At 40.6% G+C, this 17,221-nt stretch overlaps 1 protein-coding gene across 6 annotated transcripts in view; it reads left to right on the top strand.

The window, feature by feature from the left end:
* The window catches only part of LOC128512018 (spectrin beta chain, non-erythrocytic 1), a 61,873-nt gene that overhangs the window by 26,918 nt on the left and 17,734 nt on the right, over nucleotides 1–17,221 (top strand). For all 6 annotated transcript variants that reach the window (XM_053485111.1, XM_053485116.1, XM_053485112.1 and 3 more), the window contains 11 exons: nucleotides 9,748–9,899; nucleotides 10,034–10,207; nucleotides 12,778–12,869; nucleotides 14,280–14,360; nucleotides 15,430–15,545; nucleotides 15,650–15,762; nucleotides 15,852–16,039; nucleotides 16,127–16,244; nucleotides 16,331–16,489; nucleotides 16,611–16,913; nucleotides 17,000–17,153. In XM_053485111.1, coding sequence (XP_053341086.1) covers nucleotides 9,748–9,899; nucleotides 10,034–10,207; nucleotides 12,778–12,869; nucleotides 14,280–14,360; nucleotides 15,430–15,545; nucleotides 15,650–15,762; nucleotides 15,852–16,039; nucleotides 16,127–16,244; nucleotides 16,331–16,489; nucleotides 16,611–16,913; nucleotides 17,000–17,153 — 1,650 coding nt within the window. The remainder of the gene's footprint in view (nucleotides 1–9,747; nucleotides 9,900–10,033; nucleotides 10,208–12,777; nucleotides 12,870–14,279; nucleotides 14,361–15,429; nucleotides 15,546–15,649; nucleotides 15,763–15,851; nucleotides 16,040–16,126; nucleotides 16,245–16,330; nucleotides 16,490–16,610; nucleotides 16,914–16,999; nucleotides 17,154–17,221) is intronic.

The following is a 17,221-nucleotide window of genomic DNA, read 5'->3' on the forward strand; positions in this document are numbered from 1 at the left end:
TAACATTGGAATATGTTTAGCTTCTGAATACATTTTTATTCTTGTTATTTTAATATTATATAACATATTATATGAATCCAGACATGCTTCTTTTTAGGAATAAATTTTTAATATTTTTAAGCTAGTTTCTTTTTTTATATTTTCTTTCTTAGAACATTTGTATTACCATGTTAGAGCACAAAATATTACGCTAAATATTTTCACGATTTATTATAGTTGAAAATATTATAAAGTAAAATAAAAGTAGCTTAATTTTTTCTTAGCTTTTTTTTTTATTACTATATTACAACATTATATATTTAATCATACTATGACTAGATTAGCCTTGGATTGTGTGTAGCTGATAAATGAAATTCTAATTTGTACGATTGTAGCACTTGCTGTTAACTATTACAGAATTTCAACTTTTCCCCTATGAATGTAGAAATATATTAACATAGAACTTTTGTTAACTTTATTATTATTTCATAAGGGTAATTTCACATAGAAGGTCTGGATTACATTTGCAAATGCATTCACTTATATTTTAATCACCGTATTATGATTGTCGGACTGTAGCTGCATTATAAAACCTGACTGGAACTTCCTACGCACATCCAGTTAGCTAGCCTGTGCTTCTATTTTTTGTTGTTTTGTCTAGTTCAGTCCTTGAAGGTTAAGTCTTTTGTCTGTAGCAGACTGACACAGTGACTCAAGCCCATGGCATCATGAGCTAATTAACTTGTTTATGCACTTGCTTGTGCGCTACAAGAGTTACAGCATGCATTAGTAGTGACACTTTATCTCTGTATCAGACATTTTAAGCGTTAAGGCCATGTTTTTACACCCAGTAGGGTTTAAAAGTCAAGTTTTATTTTGGTAAGTGAACACTCTTACGAAATGTTACTCAGTTAGTGAAATGAAATTTGGACACATTGGGTAACGTCTGTAAACTGGATACCTTCTCTTTGAATGAAAGGTTTCTTTCAAACTTTTCAAAGTATTGTTGTCCCTTAATGACCAGCATGTGATGATTACCTCACTGTGTGTGTGTGTGTTAAGTCGTCTCATTGTCTGTTCTGAACAATAAGAGGAAACGTTTCGTTTTTTATATTAGTAAAGAATAATGGAACTTTTTTCAAATGTAAAAATATTTAAGGATTAGATTTTTGGTGGTAGGCTCTATTTATTTATTTATTTATTTATTTATTATTTTTAATTACCCTTTGCTTTATCACCAGACTGTAGTTCACCCCATGATGACACTTTAAGGCAGAAATCTTTAGACCCATCATGCTCTAGCATTAGGGAGTGGGTTAACGACACCTGGCTGTAACGGAGGCGCCTGTGATTGACGAAGCAATTACTGAAGCTGACATAGCCACAGGCTACACACACACACACACACAAACCCATACAGGGGTGGCGAGTACGCAGGAGGCCGGAATAACAAGGGGTTTAAATTAGACGACAGTACAAGAGAAGAATGAAGGACAACATATAGTCTCTAAAAGAACAGATATGACTGCAGTTACACTATAACAGGTGTGTGAACGCACAAAACGTTAACGCCCAAGCAATTTGTTTACGTTTAGAAATATTCATGTTATTTGTACGAGGGTATACGTAGACAAACCGCATATTTAACAATGTTTTTTGAAATTATCTGTTTGTTTTTTACTATCAATTCGCTGTAAAGTCATCACACTAACTGAGTTTTAATTTGGTTAATGTTTTGCAAATTATTGTTAATTTGGCCCAAATTACTCACTGTTCGCTCGGCTCAGTAATCTTAGGAACTTTATAGTTGAAGATTTCGTTTTTTTGTTTATTTAGCTGTTTATTGTTTGTTCCTAAAAGAAGTACAATATCTATTTTTTTCCTACTTTAATTACACTAACTGTTTATTGGGTCTTAGTGAAATAATACTTTCTGTTCATTTGTTCCAAGTCTTCACGCTACCTGTTCATAGTACAGTTACACTACCTGCTTTTACACTACCTGTGTATTTGTTCTTTATAAAATTACACTAGTTGTTTATTTGTCCTTTGTACACTGGCATTAACTGGGACATTTTTTAAAAGTTTTCTTAAAATCAAATTCAAATTTTAATACAATTAATCTAAATAAATATTAGATTAATTGTACTATACTACATAAACATATATATACTATAACACTGATGTACCACCTGTTAACTGCTTACAGTTTTGAGATTTATATTCACATTTTTGAATATACATACTATAGATATGTTATAAATGTAAATATGTTTACGGTTATGGAATTTTATTTAGAATTCAGAATGTTGTGAAAGTGTGCTTTGATGTTTAACTAAATTTAAATCATGGGACTTTATTAAAAAAGTGTGTGTGTGTGTGTGTGTGAGTTGTGCTTCAATCCATTCCCATCTCAGTAGAAGTCATGTGCTGTCATGCGCAACACTCTGACCCCCTCTAGTCGTTTCGTCTCACACCCAGGAATAACGTCTTTGTTTGCGACAGAAACAACAGAAGCGTATCGCCGCGGTGTGTATCCCGTGTATCCCGCCATAAGGTGATACCCAGGGCGCTGGACGACATAGTTAGTCAATGCACCGCTTTGGAGTGTGCAGCTTCGAGTGAAGAATGACAAGTTTTCTTGTGAAAGTGCACTAAATCAATGCACTTCAGCTAGTGTGTGTGTGTGTGTGTGTGTGTGTGTGAGAGACAGTGATATCAAACAAGCCACAACACACAAGACAAGCCTTGAAACACTGTAGGTCACTGTCATAAGACCAGTAAGCCACACAAACACACACACACACACACACACACACACACACCCCTAACTGGCTGTCGGGGTTGTAGTGATAAAAGGCTGCAGTATAAAGGTAGGATTACGATGTTTAATCCTATTTTCATGCTCTACCTGGATTATTCACCACACACACACACACACACACAGAGTATATCTTGGTTACTTGATTGCACACATTTCTTTTTATCATATCCTGTGTGTGTGTGTGTATGTTTGTAAACTCGGATCCTGCTGTATGTCACCAGGTCCTTTTTTGCAAAATGCAACCATGCGGTTACAACTGCTCACACACACACACACTCACACACACACACACACACGCGGGCGCGCACACACACACACACTCGAACACACTTACCTCATGGACGCTTCTCTGTCCCAACATGATCACCCCACAGAAGAATGCACACACACACACACACACACACACACACACACCTAAATGTGCAGGAGATGACGTTATCCTCAACAGCAACGTGTTGATGAATACACAAACACACACACAAAGAGTGCTGTAGAAGATTACTATATATACAGAAGATTACTGTAGTGTGTGTGTGTGTGTGTGTGTGTGTGTGTGTGTGTAATTAACAAGCAGTCGTCAGCATCTTTATCCTGCTTTGCTTCTTTGAGGAAACAGTTTTCATGTCAGGGCCTGCAGTAAGCTACATGCTGGAGCACACACACACACACACACACACACATACACACGCATCTGCTTCCCTCTGTGTGTGTGTGTGTGTGTGTGCAACATCTGCCTGTGTGTGTGTACATGTGTGTTAGTGGGTGGAGTATGTGTTTAATGCACAGGAAGTGCCCCTGTTTTTACACTTCCTTTGCCAACTATTAAGAAACGCCAAGTTGTATCTGATGCACTGCATGGTTGTTTTGACACAGACACACATGCACTCATACACATGTGTGCCTGCACGCGCGCACACACACACTCGCGCATATATACACACACTCAAACTTGCATGATGCACACACTTTACACTATTCGCTAGTAGAAATGAAACGTGGTTTCCTGATCGTTGCTGTTACCATGGCGATAATTATCAAAACTTCATATTGCGTGCCAGTGGAAAAACATAAAATGACTGTTGTGTTTGTGTGTGGGTCAGTTAGGTTAAGATTTTATATCTTTGTGGGGACCAAATGTTCCTGGAAATTTTGACTTTTTAGAATTAAACCATTCATTAAAAACAAAAGCTCAAAGAGGCAAAAGGTTTTAAGATTGGCCGTAGATGTGGGTGTAGCTTAATTAATTAGCCGCGTTAATAGTGTCAGTACAGCGTCCCCATAAGTACAGTAACGCAAGCTCGTGTGTGTTTTTTTTGTGAGTGTGTGGGTGTGTAAATGTTGACAGGTAATATTCAACAATTTCAATTATAGATTAACCAGGAAAGACCAGCACCTGTCAGATCCACACACACACACACACATTGTCTTCTCCACCTGGTAGACTTTTTAAAAACCTGTTGACTGTTTACTCCATCATTTCCATTGTTGTTGTTATTTATCCGAGTAAGTTGTGTACAGTTTTCGCTCATGGCCGTAGATACACTGCACAAGCAGTTTTAATTTCGATCTCAATTTTTTTTTTTTTTTTTTTTTAGAGAAATAAGCTTCAGAAAGTAGCAAGGTGGAAATAAAGGAAGTGCAATTACTTTTGAGCTGCAATAAAAAGACTCATCATAACTTATTTAGCGGCTGCTGTTCGATCAGTGTATTGATCAAGTTTGAATGATGACAACCAGATTTTATTGATTGATTGATTTTTGGTTACATAGTAACATTTTCATTCTCATTATGCCAACATTAAAGAGTTTAGCAATAAAACTGTGGCTAGTTTGTGGTTTCCTACGTCTCTTGGTTCTTTGGTAACTTTAACCTCATCTTGTCCTTCTGCTTTTACTTTCATTGTTCAAGTAAAAGTGAAGGATTGGAACTTTTAATAAAGTATTTATTTAGTTTCACTTGTCCTCGAGGAAACTTTATCACCTTCGATCAACAGTGTCATTTCTGAGCCGAGCCAAATCTTGATAAGCGTGTTTGAAGGAACTTTTAACAGGAAGGTATGGTTGAGACCTTGGCAATACAGTCATTTTTTATTTCATTGTTGTAAAAAAAATTTATGACTGTGACTTTAGATGACGTGACGTGGCTCGGCTTCTCATTCTAAATCTGTAATCATTAAACAGGTGCTGTTGTGTCAGTTAGCTACTGTACTAACCGACGAGTTTATATAATGTGATCTAATGCCAGTCTGAACAGAACTTGTGATGGTGAACACAGTCCTAAACGTAAAACCTCCCTTTATTTCTCTATATACTTATCCCAGTGGTTCACTTGTGCTTGAACACCATCAAGGTAGAAAATCTTCTCAGTACGCCAGAGCCATAATCGGACTGCCTGCTTCACTTCATGTCAGAAACGCCGGCCTCCCAGGAACTCCTTTAATGACCCAAACATGTGGAGATCAGGACTGACTGTACGGGGGATGTGGCGATGACTCCCACCCGAGCTTCTGTAGGGCACAAGTGGTGTGAGTGAATGATTGTGTGTACAGATTGTGTCTCTTCCACAATTTGGCGACGTCGATTTTTAAAAACGGAACGTCTGCAATTTAAAGGAACGACTGCAGTTGGCTTCGAGCCAGCTCGGCCGCGATCATATCGGCCGTTTTGCAGATGTACGGCTTTCTTTAAAGCTGTTGCATCATCAAGCGTCCCATCGCTGTACTGTGATGTAACTTTTGACTTCAACGTCCTTTGTAAATATAATAATTTTACAATAAATTTGATTCTATTAATTATTTTCCTATCCAGGCAAAGCAGGGAATATTACAGAAACAGTTAAAATAGAGACAATTCTGTGTATTTGAATAGCAGTCACATGTGTGTGTGTGTGTGTGTGCTTGAACCGCTGACAGTGTGCCCGTCTTCCCGGATCTAACAGAGTCATCATATGATGAGCATTTGCATTGTAAAGCAGCACAAAAACAACATAAAAACTGCGTCAGTGTCCTCATACTGAACTGGTCCTTGGGGGAAGAAAAAAAAGTGTTTATTTAGGAAAACTAAACGTGCCAACATATTTTCTTTTGGTTACTGATAGGTGTGTGTGTGTCCTGTGTCTGGAATGAACAAGACTTCCTTATGTCAAAACACAGGTCCTCCCAAATCCTGATAAAACTCTCACACACGTTTACATTGGTGGTTTGTTCAGTCAGGCCACGTTACACAAATTCTTTAACACTTTGTAATGGTGTCCTGTTCGTTTGTGTGTGTTAATAATTAAACCTTGTTCCAGCCATGGAATCTTTTTTTTTTTTTAAATATATCGATATTTTGCGTGTAACACAATTCTCGCGGTCTTGGGAAACCCATTGGAAGTCTCCGGAGTTTTATTTATCTATAAACTTTTTTTTTTTTTTTCCTTCTTGTTTTTCGTTTCTTTAACGCACACATAAAACACTTTAACGAATTCGCCTTAGGGGGGAAACGTGTGCATTTCAACAGTGTGGACATTTCTCACATTTTGTCCTGTCAGCACCAGGTGTGACACGTGTTACAGCAGTGGTGGAAACGTTGAGTTGGCAGAAAAAGATCAGAACGGTTTCGTCTGCGCTACCTCGGCGCGAGTCCCTTACCTGCGAGTCGTTGAAATGTTAAACGCCGTCACGTCGATATAATTCTAAGAAAGTTCATTCGGCTCCTGCACCGCAGTCGAAACGACGCTTTTCTTACTTTTTGGAAGTCTTGAAAAAGGTAGAACTTCACCGATGGAGAGATTCTTAGATAGACAGATGATGATGATGTGTGTATAATTGACTCAACATTGTTTGCAAATTAAAGTCTAATAAAAAGTGATGGGTGTGTGATTGTCAGATAAGACGGATGTCAAGTTTCAATGCTGAGTAATCAGTCGGGACTATCAATATACGACGTCACATCATTTACCGATATCGGAGCGAATACATCATCGGCATCCGCATTCCAAGCTTCAATTTAACAAAACAAAACAGAAAGAAAGAAAAGAATGGCAGAAACACTCAAACTGCTGCGCAAATTTAGTCCGTGTGTGTGTGTGTGTGTATGTGTGTGTATATATGTGTGTGTGTGTGTGTTTCGTAATTATATGGTGTGTCCACTCTGGTACAATAGCAAGCAGTCTTGAGAAATGAGAGCCATATATGTGTGTGAGTGTGTGTTGGCGAGAGGGTGTGTAAATACACTTGGGTGGTGGCTGGTAAAACTGGTTTCCGTGAGACGGGGTTAAGATAACATTTCTGTCAAGTGTGTGTGATGAGGTCTGATGTGTAGCTGACTTTGCTTGTTTGTTTGCGAGTCACAGTTTGCGCTAGTGCTTCACGTGTATCGATATCCAGACGATAGCACGCTGTGATATCCTAGGCGTCGACAACATTGCGACTTTTTCGTCAGATTGTCCAGATTTCATCGATGTTCCGCTGATGACGCGTCAATGCTGGACCAAGAATGGCGTCTCTTATCTCGGGCTGCTTCACACTTTTACCATTCCGAAAGTGTTTTGGATGTCTTTCATCGAGTTCAATATTTGTTTTGTTATTTCCAACTTGACCCTCGGTTCTGAGACCCTCACAAGCTCTGAGAGTTGTACAGCTACACAACATGTTTATGTTAATCTGAGCAATTTAGTACATTATTGTTTTTATCGCAACACCTAAAACGAGAGAGTTGCATGTTATTATAGGTAAATAATAATAAACGTTATAATGAGGGCTTGGTCTCATCTCACCCGCCTGATTTCGATGGTTCAAATTTCAGAAGACCTGAGTTTTGTTCTGTTGATCGGCAGTTTCACACCAATTCCCGCCGTGCGAGTTAAGTGTCACCTCAGCACCATGACATAAGAGGCGCGAAACAGTCGCGGAGCTTTTAGTGGTAGTAGTGCTATCTTCATGACGTTAACTGGCATCAGAACGTGCTTAGACAAGAAACCTAATTGTGACACTTGTCAGGAACAAGGCCGCCGTGTTTCAACCAAGATTAAGTCCTATTCATCGCGTTAGATCTAAATGACGTTAAGTGTGTGGAAGGTCAGGCTCTTTCCCATCCACCGCTGCGCTCTACAGCACTCCTGAGCGTCTCATTGAATCAGGGATTATCCTCAGTGAATCACACCATCATGCTCGATCTGCTCAGTTTTTTTTTTCTTTCTTTCTCTCCCAGCGTTCTCGTCTAGTGAAATCGCGTTTCCCGGCATGTCCGAGACGGAAACACGAGTGCGGCGTGACAATGAATAGAAAGTGAGACGAGAGGGTGGTAGAAGAAATGGCTAGAGGAGGAAAGATGAGTAGAAGAACAGAATATTTTGTGGGAAAGTTGAGGGCATCGTCCGATGTCCTCGGGAGTGGTGACATCATTAGTTGTGTTGTGGATTTCGAGGACCTTTCACGGATATTAAATCCTAAATTACCACCAACAAAAGGGTAGAACGTGAAAACCTTTCATGCGTTAATGTACATGATGCGTTCCAACCAGGTTATACACCGAGGTTTTTCAGGGGTTCGGAAGTTATGTCAAGTTACTTTGCAATTTAATTTGTATCAGTAGGACCTTCAGTTTTTATCAGACAGATTCCCCATCTTTTTGGCCACGCCCCTTTACCTATGTCGGTCATTTGAGATGTTAGCTTTTAGGATCAGCTTGCGATGAAAAGTAAAGCATGGTAGCTTATACATTTGGACTTTGGACATTTTATTGATTTTATTTTATATCAACATGCGTCGTGACAATGATCGGAATTTGTCGCGTGTCCTTACAATCAGCCGTTCCTCATAAAAATAAAAATAAAAGAATAAAATAAGTAGGATTTGAACAAATACTCGAAGATCCTTGAGGATACTGTGTTATGATCAGGGTTGGATTTTTTGTTAACGAGTCCCTCAGCTCACTCCATTAATCAATAATCATTAGGACGTCCTCATAACGACAGTAAAACCTGAAGTGTGTGTAAGTCTGCGAGGGGTGTTTCCCTCTTTTAAGCACACAAAGTGGCTTCTTTATCAGCCTTATGTGGATTACGGTCATCGTACACACACACACACACACACACACACACACCTTTTCCTTCCTCATGAAGTCGTTCTTTGTGGTGTTTTGCATCACTTGACATTATTTCAGCCACATGTTATAATCATTTACTAATGTCACAACCACTTTCTCTCTCTTTTAAACACACACACACACACACACACACACACTAATTTAAACATTGGCCGTGAGTATATTTGTAGGTATGCCTGTGTACCTGTGTACATGTCAGCAAACATCTGCATGTGTATGTATGTGTGTGTGTGTGTGTTTTTATAAGAAACATGTTAAACTGTAACGGTCGTCCGGCTCACGTCCCGTTCGCGCCTCCTTGAGAGCGCCCATATGTCCGAACCAGCACGCACCGCTCTCAGGACGTCGCCACCCTGCTAGCAGCCACGAGTAACGCGCATCTTTCGAGCGCATGTCCGCGCGCTCCGTCCTTTTTCCGAAGCGTTCTCAAGTGTAGGAGTCGACTAGTGAGCGCACTTCAGTGTCCTCAAGATAAAGTGTTGCACTTCAACGGTGATGTGCAACACTTATTGTCACACTGCGAGTAGTGATGATGCAACATGTGGCCCGAGATAATAGTGTGTGTGTGTGTGTGTGTGTGTGTAGACATGTATAACATTCTTTGAGAGATGCTTTTACGCTATGATGCGCTGCTTTATGTTGCACATTTATATAAATGAAGAGGAATTAGACTAGCCACTCAAGCAGGACCAAAGTAATGACGCTCTACAAGAGGAAGAAAGATTTAGTGAGTCTGTGAGAAACTTTTGGCGCTCTTGTCATTCCAGCTCTGTGGGCGTGGCTAAGTGTAAACCAGCTATACCGTAAATGTGTTTGGTAATTCATGGCTGGCTTGTGTTTGTGTTTTGCCGTGTAGATGAGCGAGAGGCCGTACAGAAGAAGACCTTCACCAAGTGGGTGAACTCTCACCTGGGCCGTGTGACGTGCAGGATCAGCGATCTGTACACGGACCTGCGGGATGGACGCATGCTCATCCGACTGCTCGAGGTGCTCTCCTCCGAGCAGCTGGTCAGTACTTCTACACTTCTATAGATCTACTGATTCACTCTTTTGAATCGATTCATCCATTTACTCATTTCATTCACTGATTCATTTTTAATCCAGTATGATTTATCGATCTCCGTTTTTGCTCGCTCGTTCAGCCGAAGCCCACTAAAGGGCGCATGAGGATCCACTGCCTGGAGAACGTGGATAAAGCGCTCCAGTTCCTCAAGGAGCAGAAGGTCCACCTGGAGAACATGGGTTCTCACGACATCGTCGACGGCAACCACCGTCTCACGCTCGGCCTCATCTGGACCATCATCCTGCGCTTCCAGGTAGGGGCGTGGCGGTGGGCGGGGCCACACTGGTGTAGTGTGGTGGGTTGGCGCTTTGGAGTCTTATTTCACGACTGGCCACATTTTTTATTTATTTATTTTTTTTACGCTCCATGATGGCTCTAAGTCACCCGTCACAAGATGTCGGATTTTATTCATTCCAGGAATACCTGGGACTTTATGTCCTTATATAGTTTAGATAAGTAAGTTTTTATATTTTGTATTGTTTTTAGGTTGTTTTCCAGCAAGAGTTAGAGCAAGTTCTAGTTTTTGTATACAGATGTATTTGTTTGTTTGTTTAGTTATTTATTTATTTAGGTTATTTATTTTAAATTTCCATTCCTAACCTTCAGTTTCGCTTTGAGTTATTTGAATTCTCTGTGCATGAGTGATGTGCAGGTGCAGGTTTCAGTATCTGGGGGTTTCCCCCCCTCCAGAAGACCAGTGGGTTATTATTAGAAATTAAGCATGTGCAAAAATTCACTTCTGCATTTTTTTTTTTTTGTGTGTGTGTGTCAGTTTCAGCTAGTTTTACACTTCCATTTTAGTCCGAGAGTGTTTTTGGTGAACTTTCGCATTCGTTTACTATATCACTTATCGTTATCTCACTATGTAGAATAGCTCGAATCAACACCGCAAACCTGAGCTGAAGTTATACAAGACAGAAATATACTTAACAAGTTTCCTATTAAAGCAGAACAACTCTAATTTATATGTTTTTATAGGAACATGCTTGTTCTAACATGTAACGTGTACAAAACAGAAAAAGAGCGTGTTGTTATTTAACGAAGAAAGAAACGATAAGTAAGATGTTGGTTTAATTGTTTATGGAAGGAGTCTCCAATTTTAGTCATTTTCCCTGAAAACACTGAAAAAAAAGGCCCAAATACAGGGGGAAAATTATCTATTCAAATTCTAATTTTATTTGTGAAATACAGTCATACATTGTACGATATGCAGTGAAATACTTAGACAACTGCCTGTGAGCTTAAAATAAAAGAACATTTATACGAGAGAGAAAAATGGAAAGTAAATTTAACTAAGAAGGAATAAAATATATGTACAATATAAGGAAAAATATAAGAAAAATAAGAAAAACCTAGCTGTACAATATAGAAAATATAGAATTTATGAAATTTTTGGGTGGGATTGAAGTAAAAAATATATAGAAATTTATAGATGTATATAAATCGACTGTGAGAAAAAGATGTTTTATAGACCAACGTGACTTTTAATATATATAGCTATAAATGGATACAAAGCATGATGTCATTCTTTATTAATAGAAAATTGTAAATATCTTAAAAAAAAATTTTTGCACATGGACAAGTAATATCAGTACTTAAACTTCTCCTTCAATTCAGAACTGAATTGGGTGAAAACTGTATGAGGCTATTTTTAGTACATGAAGCTGTGTGCACTTGCTGAGGCCACAGTTTTCCAGGCAAAGATGATTAAAAAAAAATGTAGCCTGGTTACTGGAAACCGCCTCATCCAGCAACATGCTCGCTCTGTTTAAAGGCAAACACTGATCGACTGTTAATGTTCCATTACGTCAATATAATGTTCATTTCAACCTCTAAACTGCAGCTGCACCTTGTGGTGTTTGGCGTCTAAATGAATAGATGTGAGAGCTACAGAGCATTAATACGCAAAACAAACATTATCGATTCAATCATTAATCAGTAACATCTATTTTCGTACTATATATAGTTTTATAAATTACCTTAAAGGTGACTTTATTTTAAATGGCCTTCGGTTTGTGTGAATTTAAAGGTTAAAGTCGACGGCAGTTTCAGTACCTTGTTTTTTTTTTTTTTAAGCCAAACATTTAAGGTTTCAGTTTTAACGAGATCGCCGTCCTGGTTTGCGCTCGATTTGTAAAAACCCGGTTTAGTTTACAACACGTCCAAGCTGTGCGCTCTCGGGGTCACGTATAAGTCGGAGCTCTGTTGTAACTCCCGTGATTATAATCTATTCCCGCGAGCTCAACTTTTGACCTCTTTGATTCGATGAGGTCATCACGATGATGCTAACGATGGTTCCGATTGTGCCGCGCACCTGATGGTTCCGATTAGTGTTTGTTCTACATTACGCGTGTATGTGTGTGTGTGTATTGCGGTCATGTTTCCAATTTAGTACACGATCCCTTGCTGGTTAGTCTCTTGGCGTTCGCTCCAGATCCTGCAGTTCTGAAATATCACAGCCTCAATGTTCATGACCCAGCTGTCGACATATCTAAATGGAGAGCACTGTAACTTTGCTGTCACCCTTTTTTTTTTTTCCTTTTCTTTTTTTTCCCTCGCTATCTAATTGGACTTTCTTTTAGCAACATCTGCACTTATTATGTGTACGCGTAAGAGCCTGGTCTGTTCGTGCACTTTCGATATCTCAAGATGACACTTTGGTGTAACACTTTTGGTGTGAAGAACTTTCAAAGAACAGAACTTGTTAAATGTTATTGAACGAGCTGGATAAGATCCGGAGTAGTGTCGAGTTTTTTTTGTTGTTGTTGTTGTAAATGTCGTGTGGAGTTGAGGATAAGCTTGTTTTTGTGTGTGCTTCTGCAGATTCAAGACATCAGCGTGGAGACGGAGGACAACAAGGAAAAGAAATCCGCCAAAGACGCCTTACTGCTGTGGTGCCAGATGAAAACAGCTGGGTGAGAGAAAGTGGAATGAGAAGAAAGTGGAATAAACATAATCCAGAGAGGAATAATATAACAGTGAAGGAGAGAGGAACAAATAATGGAGTGATGGATGAATAAAAAAAAATTTTTTTTACGTTCGCCCGTGTCGTTGGGAAGGTCAAAGTTCAAACGCTGCTTAGGCTTAGACCTGCATCGCAGCTTGTGTGATGCCCCGTGGTGGAGATTTATTTATTTATTTATTTTTCCCCACGAGTTTCAGTAATAAATTACATCCTCAGGTCGAGGCTTTTATTACTACAGCAGCTACGTTTTTTAAATAAAACCGTAACTTAAAAAAAAAAGACCGCATAAGAATACGACGAACAGCAAACCTAATAAAAGTGACCGAAATACAATATCCAGAAATGCACCAACACAATTAAGTTAAAGTTGGTCCTTTTGCTTGCACAGTAGCAGCTGGGATATTACAGCTTCCTGCTGAAACACAGGACACGAGAGAAAATGATAATACAAAAATGAATAAACAAAAATAGATGACTGATACTTACTTATACTGATCCTCCTAGTAGCTAGTGTTGTCGCTTGTGGGCGTGGCCTGTCTAGGAGAATAATTCCCAAGAAATCGTGGTGGCTAAAATCCGATCGCGGTGTTGTTTTTAGACAAAACTTGTATTTTTTTTAAAGCGTATTTGTTTTTATCCGTCTGGAATAAATAGCTAGCTTAATGTTTCTTCGACGTGGATTTAAGAAGTGGATTGTTTAAGTTGTATATAAGACAAGAAACATTTAAATCTACAATCTTTTTTTACATTTTATTATTAATTTATTTAATTTTGTGGGGGCAATTTATTGGTATATATTTATTTAAGACAAAGCTTTAAAAAAATAAAAACGTTTACAATTTTTAGCAATAGTGCACCTAAAAAACCAAGGCCATGTTATAATGTGATATTTATTTTATTATTATTATTATTATTATTATTGTTGTTATTTTTATCCTTTTTTCACTACCCTTAAAATCCCTTACATTACATCTATAACTTAATATTATATTAATTCAAATAAATTAGTTGAAATGTTTAATATGTATCTGCCATGAAATAGCCTGTGAAGCTGATATGGCAATAAACCCTTATACAAACAAACAATATTTATTTATCTTTTAAATTCCCTCATGACCTAATAGTAAGGAATGGCAGTTGCAAAGAAATTCCGGACCGGATGCACGATTGCGAGAAATATAATCGTTTAGGTTTCGCCGGATGGAAAAAAAACGAAAGGAAAAACATATTTAGATTGTCGTGTGGATGGAATCGTAGCTGCGTGACGTGTGCGCTGTGTGTGTGCGTGTACGGTGGCGTTAATAATTAGACTACTGGACCACGGTGATTAAAACGCTCTAACGCTGTCTTTGTCCTGCAGGTACCCGAATGTCAACGTCCACAACTTCACCACCAGCTGGAGAGACGGCCTGGCGTTCAATGCCATTGTGCATAAACACAGGTAGCCTGCTGCGCGCACACACACATACACACACACACACACGAATGTACACTGTGACACAAGCATCCAAGGTCATTGTCCTCATGCATCCAAAGCAAACATGAAGCTCATCAACTGGACAAAATGATGAGTCAGAGACAAACACACACACATTAGACACAGGTCAGCTCCCACAATCCCTTGCTCCGAGATCATTAGAGGCCATTACCAAACACGGTCATGTTCTCAAATCGGATTGATTTTCTATAATGTCAGCAAACAGTAGTGAAGCCACAACTAACGAAAAAGTTTGTCCACAGTTTAGACATCTCATCGTTCTTATAGTTACGGCCTAGTTTGTGTTTTGCTCCTCGTCTCCTCGTCTTGAATAGGATATAATGAAGACGTAAGATGATGTGTTTGAGAGACAGAGATAGAAAAAGAGAAATACATCTATCCGACTTCCCGATGTCACCATTTTCATTTCGCTGCTCGTGGACACCCGACTAATGACAAAGGTTAATGGTCCACCTGAGACATCGTCTTAGAGTCCATCCATCCGTCTTCTGGTGCTCCTTCTCATATAAGTGCCTGTCCATCTATTCTGCTCTCCATCCAGCCGTCCATTCAGAACAGCTTTACTGCTACTTATAGTCTGCTTGTGCAGTTTTGTTCTCACACACACAGACACACACACTGCGGTGGAAAAGCTTAAATTATTTGGCCTATATATAAGGAGGACAAACGATCTGTCGCTCCGGGCGCTGCAGTATGGAGTTTCTGCATGTCAGTCGCCCCCTACTGGTGGCCAAACGCACCACTTTCAGGAGTCTGAATTTTAATTAAAGCCCATTGTCACGCAAATCCCAGAGAAGCTTGGGTCAGTCCATGATACGGTTCCCCCTGGAGGAGATGGGGTTATGGATCTTGCTTAAGCGCCCAACAGTGGCATCCTGTGGGAGCTTGGGCTTGAACTGCCGACCTTCTGATCTAGGTGATTTTAGAGTTTAGTGTAGGCCGACTCCGATTGTCTCAGAAGAAACTTTTCACGTCTCTTGTCTCACTCTCGCCTTTTCTCTCTGTCCGTCAGACCGGACCTGATCGAGTTCGACACGCTGAAGCGCTCAAACGCCCACTACAACCTGCAGAACGCCTTCAACATCGCAGAGAAAGAGATGGGCCTGACCAAACTGCTGGATCCTGAGGGTACACACACACATTTTGACAAACAGAAACCATTTTATAAGAGTGTGAAAGTTATTCTGTCGACTTACGACCTTGGCTTCCTTTTTGTTTTCCCACTCTTGTAGACGTGAACGTGGATCAGCCGGACGAGAAGTCGATCATCACGTACGTGGCCACCTACTACCACTACTTCAGCAAGATGAAGGCGCTTGCCGTGGAGGGCAAGCGAATCGGCAAGGTAAGAGGTCGTGAATTACGGCGACCGTGTCGAGTCGGTCATGATTATAGGTTGCCTTTTTAAGGAAAAATGAATAATTATGTGCGTAGGTGTTGGATTACGCGATCGAGGCGGACCAACTGATCGAGAAGTACGAGACGTTGGCGTCGGAGCTGCTGCAGTGGATCGAGCAGACCATCGTTACGCTCAACGACAGGCAGCTCGCCAACTCCCTGAGCGGCGTGCAGAACCAGCTGCAGGCCTTCAACACCTACCGCACTGTGGAGAAACCACCCAAGTGTGTACACACACAAACTCTCAAACTACGCATACACATCCTGTAGTCTTGGATGAATTTCTGTAAACGTTTTGTGTGTCGTGACAGATTCACAGAGAAGGGGAATTTGGAGGTTCTCCTGTTCACCATTCAAAGCAAAATGAGAGCCAACAACCAGAAGGTCTACATGCCTCGTGAGGGAAAACTCATTTCCGACATAAACAAGGTACTAGTTGTGACATTCTTGCATTACCGTGCCTAGTTCAGCGAATCGCGTTTCTAAGCCTAGTTGCTCTGTTATTGACTGAGCAGGCGTGGGAACGGCTGGAGAAGGCGGAGCACGAGCGCGAGCTGGCTCTGAGGAACGAACTGATTCGCCAGGAGAAGCTGGAGATGTTGGCAGCACGATTCGACCGCAAAGCCGCCATGAGGGAGACGTGGCTCAGCGAGAACCAGCGCCTCGTCTCGCAGGTCAGAGAGGAAGCCGATGATAACTCGGGTGTCAGAAAACGTCTGCGTAGAAAAAACTAAACACATTTTACATTCTGTAACATATAAACATATTTTACTCACTCTCTTCCTTTTAAATCAGGACAACTTCGGGTTCGATCTTGGCGCCGTGGAAGCGGCGACGCGCAAGCACGAGGCCATCGAGACGGACATTGGCGCGTACGGAGAGCGTGTGGCCGCCGTCGAAGCCGTAGCCCGCGAGCTCGAAGCGGAGGCATACCATGACGTGCGGCGTATCCTGGCACGCCGGGACAATGTCCTGCGTCTCTGGGAGTACCTGAAGGAACTGCTCACAGCCAGACGGGAAAGACTCACGGCACATCGCGACCTGCAGAGGCTCCTTCAGGAGATGAGCCACATTATGGACTGGATGGAGGACATGAAGGTGTGCAAGATGGTACCTCCCTCAGTCCTGCATGGTAGTTTAATTAAAAATTTTAATGGCTCACATGCTCGTGTGTTTGTGTGTAGGGTCGTCTGCAGTCACAGGACAGTGGTAAACACCTTCACGACGTGGAGGACTTGCTCCAGAAACACACACTGGTGGAGGCAGACATCTCGGCGCAGTCGGAGAGGATCAAGGCGGTGCAGGCCGCAGCAAATCGCTTCACCTCTGACGAAATGAGTGAGCGCACAGATACACACACTGACACACACAGATTGTTGCATTGTATACACACAAACACACTTAAG

This window comes from Clarias gariepinus, chromosome 24, assembly GCF_024256425.1.
Source record: "Clarias gariepinus isolate MV-2021 ecotype Netherlands chromosome 24, CGAR_prim_01v2, whole genome shotgun sequence".
Taxonomy (NCBI): Eukaryota; Metazoa; Chordata; class Actinopteri; order Siluriformes; family Clariidae; genus Clarias; species Clarias gariepinus.